Source organism: Bison bison, unplaced genomic scaffold (assembly GCF_000754665.1).
Source record: "Bison bison bison isolate TAMUID 2011002044 unplaced genomic scaffold, Bison_UMD1.0 scf7180017864092, whole genome shotgun sequence".
Taxonomy (NCBI): domain Eukaryota; kingdom Metazoa; phylum Chordata; class Mammalia; order Artiodactyla; family Bovidae; genus Bison; species Bison bison.
The window spans coordinates 1,728,561-1,741,430 of NW_011494664.1; the positions used below are offsets into that span (position 1 = coordinate 1,728,561).

A 12,870-nucleotide genomic window follows, 5' to 3' on the forward strand; every position below is an offset into this window, starting at 1 on the left:
CTTAGGGCTTGCCAGAGCTGAGCCGTTTCACTGACTACAAGGACCAAGCATCTTAAGAGCTGCGGGGCGGTGCCCTCTCACCTTCGCTAATTTCCGTACAGGCCTTGGCCTTAACAGGTGTTGGTGCCTGCCGTGGACGCATTTCGACCCCGGCCGTATCTCTCTCTGGAGACTTTGTGCCTATGGTTGGGGACAGAGTGAGGTCGTTGCCTTGACGACGACAGCATGCGGCCCGCGGTTCTTCTGAGTGTAAGCTTGCGGCGGGTTGAGGCCAATCTGCCTACCTGCCTGCTTCACCTGGGACCCGTGACTGCGTCCGCAGAAGAAATAAAGACAGCTGTGGAATTGCTAGTTTGCTAGTCAGCATCTTTTAGACCTGCGAAGAAGATGCTCTTCACCTCAATTTTGTCTCCAAGTTGAAAACCTTTGGGACTTTCCACGCGGAAAGATTTAAAACAAACAGTAAGTACAATACTTTTTAAAGCTTCAATTATCTCGTTCTTTCACCTATAATAGATTTGTGTCTTTAACACAATAAAACAGCGTTATTTTTATTATCTAAATTATTGGTAGAAGAACCCTATGCTTCCTTGGCATATGTCCAGAGCTACCGCATTGCCAATTGGTCAGATTTCCTTTTAGTTTGTATCACCCTTTACATTTACAAGTAGAAGGCATGAGAAGTTATGGTTTATGAGTAACCGTTTCACAAAACAAGAAGCTTTTTCAGCCTTGATACTGTTAAGGTATTTGTGGGCAGTGCCACTTGAAAAAGCAAGTGTGTTCAATGTACCGTGACCCAGTGTGCAGCTGATTGGAGAGTACATGTGGATTAGTTAACTTGCAGAATGTTAGCTTGTGACATGCTTAAGGTAATTTTAATTTTGTTCACTTTGCATTTCCAAATATTGAGGACACCAATTACAAATTTTTTTTAAATGGTTCAAGTTATAGATTCCAGCTATTTTTGTCCTTGGTATAATAAGCCTAAAGTCTAGTCCTTAATAAAATATGCCGTCTTAGTGGAAGGAAAAAAAATTAAGGAAAGAGAGAGAATTACATTGATTTTTTTCAAACACTGACATTTTATTTTAAAATAGTTAATAGAAGTTAAATGGAAGTTAAAATGTCAAATGTATGGCAAGTTAGTGTCAGGGACAGTTTATGGGAGAACCTCCTATCAGAGCTGGTAGTAAAATAATGACATAATTGGGTTGGTGTTGACTGGGATTTATTTTTTCTCCTTTCGAAGATCAATCTTCTGATTTTCCATGTTTATCAACATATATATATATATTTCATTTAACCTCTGTCTATTAACTTTCAAATAAAATGTCAGTGTTTGGAAAAAATTATCAGTGTAATTCTCTCTTTCTTCTTTCCTTAATTTTTTTCCTATCACTAAGACAGCATATGTTACTAAAGACTAGACTTTAGGCTTATCATACCAAGGACAAAAATAGCTGGTGTATATATATATATATATATATATCCTAAATTGTCAAATGTAAACTGATGAAAATGTATACATTGGGTTTTCACAGTTTGCTAGAACAAAGAGAATATTTGTCTTAGTCATTAGTGTACCAATAGGGAAGAAAGGAAAATATCACACTTCACAGTCTGGGTGGGTAAATTAATTTTAGATTGCCATAAGTACACAACTAATGTTATAGGTAAGAATTTGTTTCTTTCCGAGTTTTATGAATGAGTGTTTCTATGTTGTCAGGTTAAAAAATTTCAATTATGAATCATCATTTGAATATATATTTTGTTGTGTAGTAGCTAAGTCGTGTCTGACTCTTTTGTGACCCCATGCACTGTAGCCCATCAGGTTCTTCTGTCCATGGGATTTTCTTTTTCAGGCAAGAATCTGGAGTGGGTTGCCATTTCCTTCTCCAGGAGATCTTCCCAACCCAGGGATTGAACTTGTGTCTCCTGCACTGGCAGGTGATTATTTCTCAGCCACCAGGGAAGCTGGAATATAGTACCAAAGACTTTTTTTCCTCCCAAAACTTTTAGAATCACATTGGAATTAAAAGCAATATTTTTTATTTTCTGCTTCTGGAATTTAATTTCCAAAACACATGTAAAAATAAATTTAACTTTGAGGTTGTAGTTTATTAGTTTTTATATTTCTTGACAATCAAAACTTATGAATTAAAACCTAACTGTATCTGGACTGAAAAGTTTCTTTCTATTCGAAAATATCAAGTGGAATGGTTGCTAGTCCTTCACCAATCATTGGTAAAGTAAGACAGAATTTGTTAGGATTGCCTTTTTTCAGAAAATGTCATATAATGTGATGTAAAATAATTCTAAACACAAAATTCAAATAATCATACTTCTAGTGATTAATCATTAAAAGGATTTTTGAAATACAATATTTGGAACATTAACATTTAATTTTTAAAAATCTTCTTACATACTGTGTGACTGTTATTTAGTATGTTCAATGTAAGAATTTAATTACTATGGTAAGAAAAGTTAAAAAAAAAAAGTTTATCAGAAGTTGTTAGTGTTAACTTGGTAATATTTCCCTCGACTGAGTAGAAAGACTATAAAGATCCTCAATTTTGATCTTTTAAACCTGATGTAAAAAAATAAATTTTATCTTCACTAAAACCAGATTCACTTGGTTTTCACATCTGAGTGAAAAGGAATTGTATTTTTCTAAGGTAGACTGTAATTGTTTTGTATAATAGTTCAAGCATTGCTTTATCTGCATTAAAAATATATTGAGATTTCATTAACATGACATTCAGTTATTTAAATTTGAAGTTAATGGCTTCAGTTCCACTTGCCTTGTCTATTATGAAATGTATGTGAATATTTTGAAAACATAGCTTAGATGGGAATAAATACAGAGGACAGCTATAAATGCAGTGTCTGCTCTAATATGGAAAACAGGTGGGGAAGAATTAATTTGGGAGGGTAGAGGAATTAATGTATTCAACATAATTAATGCCATATTTCGGTTCCCACAGAGAGAAAAATTCCTGGTGGTTTTGAATTAAAATGGAAAAATATGAGAACCTAGGATTGGTTGGAGAAGGGAGCTATGGAATGGTGATGAAGTGTAGGAATAAAGATAGTGGAAGAATTGTGGCCATCAAGAAGTTCTTAGAAAGTGATGATGATAAAATGGTTAAAAAAATTGCCATGCGAGAAATCAAGTTACTAAAGGTGAGTAAACATGTATATTGAATTGAAAAAAAAAAAAGAGTTGTTTCTTGGTCAACAGTTTTAGAAAGTGCTTTTTAAATATTTGTTTTATTTCCATAAGTAAGTTTAAAGTATAGATTTTTGTTTCTCATTTGGTAATAAACAGAAGGATTACATCTGAGTTTTCATTTATCCATAACACAATTTTTTATTATTTATTTATTTATTTGGATGCTCCAGGTCTTAGTTACTGCAAGCAGGCAGGATCTTTAGTTGTGGCATGTGGAATCTAGTTCCCTGACCAGGGATCGAACCCAGGTCTCCAACACATTGGGAGCCCAGAGTCTTAGTCACTGGGCCACCAGAGAAGTCCCAGAACATAATTTTAAAAGTATTTGTTGTCCCTCTCTCTATCTGTCTGCCTATCTATTTACCAACAGCTGTGTTGGGAGTCTTAAAGACCATCCCAAGTTTCAGTGATTAGGAGGACTCACAGCACTCAGCAAATAGTTGTACTCTTGGCTATGACTTGTTAAAGTAAAAAGATATACAGTAAAATCAGCAAAGGGAAAAGGCACATGGGGTGAATTTCAGAGGAAATCTGTCACTTTTCTCCCAGTGGCTTAACACAGGATGCGCTAATTTCCTCCAGCAATGAGTTATGACACTATGTGTGATTGTCTAGTGAGGAAATTCATTAGAGACTCAGTGCCGAGTTTTTTTTACGGGGCTTGTCATAGAGGTACTCCCTGCTTTGCTTGCACCAAAATTCCAGACTCTTAGTAGAACTGCAGGTATTCAGCATACACCATATTGTTTGCACCATGAGTCACTTTATCAGTTCTAGAAATGAAGGAACACTTCTGAAATCCAAGTACCTAGGTACAAGCCAAGGGCTCACTTTGCAAGCCAACTTTCTAAGGATAAAAATCTCAGACCTGCTATGTTAACTCCCTCCTCCACCCCACCCACATCAATCTAACTGGAAGTTTATCCGTTTTGTCTTTAGAAAGAACCAGTGTTTGGCTTTGTTGGTCTTTCTTGTTGTGTATTTCTTTTCTATTTCATTAATTTTTGTTCTTTAGCATTTTATACCTTCTACTTATTTTGGGTGGGTTATTTTATAGTTCTTTTCTCTAATCTTTTGAGTTATACGCTTAACTTCTTTTATTTCTAGGTTGTTTTTTTTTTCTCATATATGCATTTAAGGCTGTCATTTTCCTTCTAAGAATAGCTTGTATGTGTCCTAGAAATTTTGATTAGCCGTGCAAAATGTTTTCTCATTTTCCTTCATTTCCAAACGTGTGGAAAATTTCTAGGTTTTTCTCCCTAGATTATTTAGTTTTAACACAATTGCCCTGTGATCTGAGTATGTACTATGTAAGATTCTTATTCCTTTAATAAATACCTAATATTTGTCTTTTCCGTTATTTATCAATTATTCCTACATTTCTGAGCTTCCATCTTGGATCATTTTTCTTGTACTTAAATCATGTCCTTTTATTTTCTTTGAAGCTAGTAAGGAATGTTGTCCGTTTGTGTTTGTCTTTCAAAAAAAGTCTTTGCTTTCTGTTTAAGAGAGTGTTTTCACAGGATATAGAACTCTATGTTGGCAGTTAGTTACATTTGATATGTTCAAGATAACATTACACTGTTCTGCTGGCTTTCATTTGCATTGCTTCTATTGAAAGGTCAGACATTCCTTAGTGGGTGCATTGAAGCTTTCTCTTTGACTTTGGCTTTCAACACTTTTACAATAATATGCCTAAGTGTGGGTTTCTTTATATTTATCTTGCTTGGATTTTATGGCCCTTGCATCTATAAAATAATGTCATTTGTCACTTCTAGAAGATGCTCAGCTATTATTGTTTCATATATTGCTACGGTCCCATTCTTTCTCTTTTCCATATAAGATTTCAGTTTCATATATGAGACCTTCCTTATATGTGTCTTATATTCTTTTGTGTTTTTCATCCTTTTGTTTTCCCTTGCTTCATTCTACAGATTTTCTTTTGACCTATCCTCCGTTCAGTAGTTCTTTTTTAAAATTTTATTTGTTTCTGACTGTATTGGGTCTTCATTGCTGCGTGGGCTTTTCTCTAGTGAGGCATGGGCTCTAGGGCACTCAGTACTTGTGGCTTGTGGACTCAAAGAGTTTCAGCTCCCAGGCTCTAGGGCACAGGCTCAGCAGTTGTGGTACACAGGCTTAGATGCTGCGAGGCATGTGGGATCTTTCTCGATCAGGGATCGAACTCCCGTCTCCTGCATTGGCATCCTTTACCAATGAGCCACCAGGGAAGCCCCAGTTCAGTAGTTCTGTTTCAGCTATATCTAATCTATTGTTAAGCTCACCCACTGATTTCTTAAAGACATATTTTAATGTTCTAATTTTTTATTTGATTTTTTTCCCTATAATTTCCATTTTGCTGCCAGACCCTCTATTTTGCTTTCTATTTAAATCACAGGCTTTTCTAAAGTCTGTGTCCAGTAAATAGATCTCCCACATGTTTATTTCCATTGTCTGTTTTTTTCTCTTGGTTTTTGATTGAGTCTTATCTCTTGATATGCCAGTATTAATTTCTAAAAGTTCTATAGAGTTTTTGGATGATGTTATCTTACCCTCTGAGAGAAGTTATGTTTGCTTAAATGAGGCTCTTGAGGGTACCCTTAAGGGTGCTTGGTGGCACTAACATTCAGAAATTTTCTAGAACTTTTCTGTTCTAGAATTTTTCTTTGGGTTCAAATCTATTGTATCACTTTTTATGGTTTCAGGTTCCCTCAGTTTTTTGACATTGACTTTTTATGCATAGTCGCTTATATCTGATAATTCCAATATCTGAACTCATATTGCATCTGTTTTGATTAACTTTATCTTCTGATTTTTTTTTTTTTTTTACTTATAGTAACATTTCTTTGCATGCCCTGGTTATCTTTATTTTTTCCTCTGGACATTACATTTGAAACATTATTTTTTTTAGGAATAATTTGAGGCTAGAGTGAAGACGTTTTGTTCCCAAGATTTTTTTTCTTCTATGTTCATGGGCTACTGTGCCATATATCAACTTTCAGCTTTGAATCACTCCTTTTTGCTCTGCTTTGTGAAACTGGAGGGGGCCTCTGCAAACAGTTCTCCTTTTGCCAGCTTGTATGATTTTAGGCATTGTCAGTAGAGGCTTCCCTTCCTGGTGGGTCCTTTTTTTGTCATGAAGGGAGCAGATCACATGGTGGACTTGGTAGCTTGTATCAGCATCATTCATGGAACACCTCTGGTGCACCTGCACTTTCTCCACGTGGCTGGCTGACGTCCTGTGGCACATGTCTTCACCGCTGGCAGTCTGTACATTGCTATGGCAGCCATGCCTTCTCTAATGAAGTCTGAATCTCAGCTTTGGTCTGTTAGTAAGAAAAGCAGAGCAATAGAGGAAGAGAGAGGGGGATGGGGGATAATATGAAACAGATAGCCTGTGTTTTAATTTAATTAAGAAGTATATTGTTCAATCTCCACCTATTTTGAGATTTTCCAGTTATCTCTGTGTTATTGATTTACAGTTTAATTTCATTTGATCTGACAGAAGGCATTGCATGATTTCTTTGTTTCAATTTGTTACTGTGTTCTGTGGCCCACAGAGTGGTATATCTTGGTGCATATTCCACATGAGGTTGAGAAAAAAGTTACTTCTTCTGTTGTTGGATGAAGTAGTCTATAGATGGCAGTTCTACCCAGTTGTTGGATTGTGTTCTTGAGTTCAACTCAGGCCTTACTGATTACCTGCCTACTTAGATCTATTTCTGAAAATGTTGACATTTCCAACTATGATAGAAGATTCATGTATTTCTCCCTGCACTTCTCAATTTTTGCATCATATAGTTTGATTCTTTCTTGTTAGGTGCATTTTGTTGTTGTTGCTCAGACACTAAGTTGTGTCCAATGCTTTGTGGATACGTACTGTAGCATGCCAGGATCCTCTGTCCTCCACTATCTCCCAGGGTTTGCTCAAATTCACATCCATTGAGTTGATGATGCTATCTAACCATCTCATCCTCTGCTGCCCTCTTCTCCTTTGCCTTCAATCTTTCCCAGCATCAGGATCTTTTCCAATGAATTAGTTCTTTGCATCAGGTAGCCAAAGTATTGCAGTTTCAGCTTCAGTTTTAGTCCTTCCAATGAATATTCAGGGTTGATTTCCTTTAGGATTGACTGGTTTGATCTCCTTGCTATCCAAGGGACTCTCAAGAGTCTTCACCACCTCAGTTCAAAAGCATCAATTCTTTGGCACTCAGATTTCTTTATGGTCCAACTCTCACATCCGTACATGACTATTGGAAAAACCATAGCTTTGACTAGATGGACCTTTGTTGGAAAAACGATGTCTCTGCTTTTTAATGTGCTGTCTAGGTTTGTCATAGCTTTTTTTCCAAAGAGCAAGTGTCCTTGAGTTTCATGGCTGTGGTCACCATCTACAGTGATTTTAGAACCCAGGAAAATAAAATCTGTCACTGTTTCCACTTTTTCCCCTTCTATTTGCCATGAAGTGATGGGACTGGATGCCATGATCTTAGTTTTTTGAATATTGAGTTTCAACCAGCTTTTTCAATCTCTTCTTTCACTCTCCTCAACAGGCTTTTTAGTTCGTCGTTACTTTCTGCCTTTAGAGTGGTGTCATCTGCATATCTGAGGTTATTGACATTTTTCCCAGAAATCTTGATTCCAGCTTGTGATTCATTCAGCCTGGCATTTTACTTGATGTCTCTGCATATAAGTTAAATAAGCAGGGTGACAGTATACAGCCTTCTTGTACTCCTTTCCCAATTTTTAACCAGTCAGATGTTCTGTCTCTGGTTTTAACTGCTGCTTCTTGACCCTAAATGATGATGCTGTCAAAGTCCTGAACTCAATATGTAAGCAAAATTGGAAAACCCAGCAGTGGCCAGAACTGTAAAAGTTCAGTTTTCATTCTAATCCCAAAGAAGGGCAATGCCAAAGAATGTACAAACTACTGTACAATTTTGCTTATTTCACATGCTAGCATGGTTGTATTCAAAATCCTTCAAGCTAGGCTTTAGCAGTACATGACCTGAGAACTTATAGTTTACAAGATGGTTTCAAAGAAGCAGAGGAATCAGAGATCATATTGCCAGCATTTGTTGGATCATGGAGAAAACAAGGGAATTCCAGAAAAACATCTACTTCTGCTTCATTGACTATGCTAAAGCATTTGACTCTATGGATTACAGAACAGTGACAAATTCTTACAGAGATGGTAGTACCAGACCACCTTACCTGTCTCCAGAGAAACCTGTAAGTGAGTCAAGAAGCAACAGTTAGAACCAAACACAGAACAACTGACTGTTTCAAAATTGGTAAAGGAGCACACAATGTTATCTATTGTCACCCTGCCTATTTAACTTATATGCAGAGTATATCCTGTGAAATGCCAGGCTGAAATAAAGATTGCTGGGAGAAATATCAACAACCTCAGATATGCAAGGAATATCATTCTAATGGCAGAAAGTGAAGAGGAACTAAAAAGCCTGTTGAGGGTGGAAGAGGAGATTGAAAAAGCTGTTTTGAAACACAGCATTCAAAAAATTAAGATCATGGCATCTGGTCCCATCACTTCATGGCAAATAGAAGGGGAAAAAGTGGAAACAGTGACAGATTTTGTTTTCCTGAGCTCCAAAATCACTATGGATGGTGACTACAGCCATGAAATTCAAGGACGTTGCTTCTTGGAAGGAAAGTATGAAAATGATAATTGCTCAGTCGTGTATGACTTTTTGCTACTCCATGGACTGTCGCCCACCAGGCTTCTCTCTCCATGGAATACTCCAGGCAACAATACTAGAGTGGGTTGCCATTCCCTTCTCCAGGGGATCTTCCCCACCCAGGGATCGAACCTGGGTCTCCTGTGTTTACAGGAAGACTCTTTACCATCTGAGACAAACCTAGACAGCATATTAAAAAGCAGAGACATCATTTTTCTAACAAATGTCAGTATAGTCAAAGGACCACAGCCTTGTCTAACTCAATGAAACTAAGCCATGTCGTGTAGGGCCACCCAAGACAGACAGGTCATGGTGGAGAGTTCTGACAAAACGTGGTCCACTAGAGAAGGGAATGGCAAACCACTTCAGTATTCTTGGCTTGAAAACCCCATGAACCGTATGAAAAGGCAAAAAGATAGGACACTGAAAGATGAACTCCCCAGGTCAATAGGTACCCAACATGCTACTGGAGATCAGTGGAGAAATAACTCCAGAAAGAATGAAGAGACAGAGCCAAAGCAAAAACAACACCCAATTGTGGATGTGACTGGTGATAGAAGTAAAGTTCGATGCTGTAAAGAGCAATATTGCATAGGAACCTGGAATGTTAGGTCCATGAATCAAGGTAAATTAGAAGTGGTCAAACAGGAGATGGCAAGATTGAACATCGACATTTTAGAAATCAGCAAACTAAAATGGACTGGAATGGGTGAATTTAACTCAGATGACTACTGTATCTACTATTATGGGCAAGAATCCCTCAGAAGAAATGGAGTGGCCATCATAGTCAACAAAAGAGTCCAAAATGCAGTACTTGGATGCAATCTCAAAAATGACAGAATGATCTCTGTTCATTTCCAAGGCAAACCATTCAATATCACAGTAATCCAAGTCTATGCCCCACCCAGTAATGCTGAAGAAGCTGAATTTGAATGGTTCTGTGAAGACCTACAAGACTTTCTAGAACTAACACCCCCAAAAGATGTCCTTTTCATTATAGGGGACTGGAATGGAAAAGTAGGAAGTCAGGAAACACCTGCAGTAACAGGCAAATTTGGCCTTGGAGTACAGAATGAAGCAGGGCAAAGGCTAATAGAGTTTGGCCAAGAGAACGCACTGGTCATAACAAACACCCTCTTCCAACAACACAAGAGAAGACTTTGCACATGGATATCACGAGATGGTCAATACCAAAATCATATTGATTATATTCTTTGCAGCCAAAGATGGAGAAGCTCTATACAGTCAACAAAAACAAGACTGGGAACTAACTGTGGCTCAGATCATGAACTCCTTATTGCCAAATTCATACTTAAATTTTAAAAAGTAGGGAAAACCACTAGAACATTCAAGTATGACCTAAATCAAATCCCTTAGGATTATACAGTGGAAGTGACAAATAGATTCAAGGGATTAGATCTGATAGACAGAGTGTCTAAAGAACTATGCATGGAGGTTTGTGACATTATACAGGAGGCAGTGATCAAGACTATCCCTAAGAAGAAGAAATGCAAAAAGGCAAAATGGCAGTCTGAGGAGGCCTTACAAATAGCTGTGAAAAGAAGAGAAGCAAAGGGCAAAGGAGAAAAGGAAAGACATACCCTTTGAATGCAGAGTTCAAAAGAATAGCAAGGAGAGATAAGAAAGCCTTCCTCAGTGATCAGTGCAAAAAACAGAGGAAAACAATAGAATGGGAAAGACTAGAGATCTCTTCAAGAAAATTAAAGATACCAAGAGAACATTTCCTGCAAAGATAGGCACAATAAAGGACAGAAATGGTATGGATCTAACAGAAGCAGAAGATATTAAGAAGAGGTGGCAAGAATACACAGAAGAACTATACAAAAAAGATCTTCATGATCCAGATAATCACGATGGTGTTATCACTCACCTAGAGCCAGACATCCTGGATTGTGAAGTCAAGTGGGCCTTAGGAAGCATCATATCTCCACTAGGAAGCTAATGGAGATGATAGAATTCCAGTTGAACTGTTTCAAATCTTAAAAGATGATGCTGTGAAAGTGCTGCACTCAATATACCAGCAAATTTGCAAAACTCAGCAGTGGCCACAGGACTGGAAAAGGTCAGTTTTCATTCCAACCCCAAAGAAAGGCAGTGCCAAAGAATGGTCAAACTACCACACAATTGCACTCATCTCACATGTTAGTAAAGTAATGCTCAAAATTCTCCAAGCCAGGCTTCAACAGTATGTGAATCATGAACTTCCAGGTGTTCAAGCTGGAATTAGAAAAGGCAAAGGAACAAGAGATCAAATTGCCAACATCCGCTGGATCATTGAAAAAGCAAGAGAGTTCCAGAAAAACATCTACTTCTGCTTTATTGATTATGCCAAAGCCTTTGACTGTGTGGACCACAACAAACTGTGGAAAATTCTGAAAGAGGGGAATACCAGACCACCTGACCTGCCTCTTGAGAAATCTGTATGCAGGTCAAGAAGCAACAGTTAGAACTGAACATGGAACAACAGACTGGTTCCAAATCAGGAAAGGAGTTCATCAAGGCTATATATTGTCACCCTGCTTATTTAACTTCTATGCAGAGTGTATCATGAGAAATACCAGGCTGGATGAAGCACAAGCTGAAATCAAGATTGCTGGGAGAAATATCAGTAACCTCAGATATGCAGATGACACCACCCTATGGCAGGAAGTGAAGAAGAACTAAAGAGCCTCTTTAAAGAGGAGAGTGAAAAAGTTGCCTTAAAACTCAACATTCAGAAAACTAAGATTATGGCATCTGGTCCCATCACTTTATGGCAAATAGATGGGGAAACAATGGAACCAGTGAGAGACTTTATTTTGGGGGGCTCCAAAATCATTGCAGATGGTGACTGCAGCCATGAAATTAAAAGATGCTTGCTCGTTGGAAGAAAAGTTATGACCAACTTATCATATTAAAAAGCAGAGACATTACTTTGCCTACAAAGGTCCATCTCATCAAAGCTATGGTTTTTCCAGTAGTCATGTATGGATGTGAGAGTTGGACTACGATGTAAGCTGAGTGCCAAAAAATTGATGCTTTTGAACTGTGGTGTTGGAGAAGACTCCTGAGAGTCCCTTGGACTGCAGGGAGATCCAACCAGTCCATCCTAAAGGAAATCAGTCCTGAATATTCATTGGAAAGACTGATGCTGAAGCTGAAACTCCCATACTTTGGCCACCTGATGAGAAGAGCTGACTCATTTGAAAGGACCATAATGCTGGGAAAGATTGAGGGCAGGAGGAGAAGGGGACGACAGAAGATGAGATGGTTGGATGGCATCACTGACTCAATGGACGTGAGTTTGAGTAAACTCTAGGAGTGGTGACGGACAGGGAGGCCTGGCATGCTGCAGTCCACGGGGTCACAAAGAGTCAGACACGACTGAGTAACTGATCTGAACTGATGTTTTTTCCATTAGTAATGCATGGATGTGAGAGCTGGATCATACAGAATGCTGAGTGCTGAAGAATTTATGCCTTCTAACTGTGGTCCTGGAGAAGACTCTTGAGAGTCTCCTTGACTACAAGGATATCAAACCAATCAATTATAAAGGAAATCAACCCTAAATATTCATTGGAAGGACTCATGCTGAAGCTGAAGCTCCAATATTTTGGCCACACGATGAGAACTGACTCATTGGAGAAGACTCTGATGGTGCAAAAGATTGAGGGCAGGAGGAGTAGGGGGCAAGAGAGGTTGAGATGGTTGAATGGCATCACTGGCTCAATGGATATTAGTTTGAGCAAAATCTGGGAAATAGTGGAGGACAGAGGAGCCTGATGTGCTACAGTCTGTGGGATCGCAAAGAGTCGGACACAACTCAGTGACTAAACAACAACAAATAGTTGATTTAAAATGTTCTGTCAGTTTCTGGTGTACAGCAAAGTGAATCATTATACACTTATTATATATTATTATATGATTATATATATTTTT

General features: G+C 38.0%; 1 protein-coding gene across 2 annotated transcripts in view; it reads left to right on the plus strand.

Moving 5' to 3' along the window:
• The first annotated feature begins 11 nt into the window (after positions 1-11).
• The window catches only part of CDKL2 (cyclin-dependent kinase-like 2 (CDC2-related kinase)), a 46,630-nt gene continuing 33,771 nt past the window's right edge, over positions 12-12,870 (plus strand). For both annotated transcript variants that reach the window (XR_825110.1, XM_010838162.1), the window contains exons 1-2: positions 12-462; positions 2,988-3,186. Coding sequence is in view for 1 of the 2 variants with exons in the window: in XM_010838162.1 (XP_010836464.1) it covers positions 3,019-3,186 (168 nt within the window). In the remaining variant the exon portion in view is untranslated. The remainder of the gene's footprint in view (positions 463-2,987; positions 3,187-12,870) is intronic.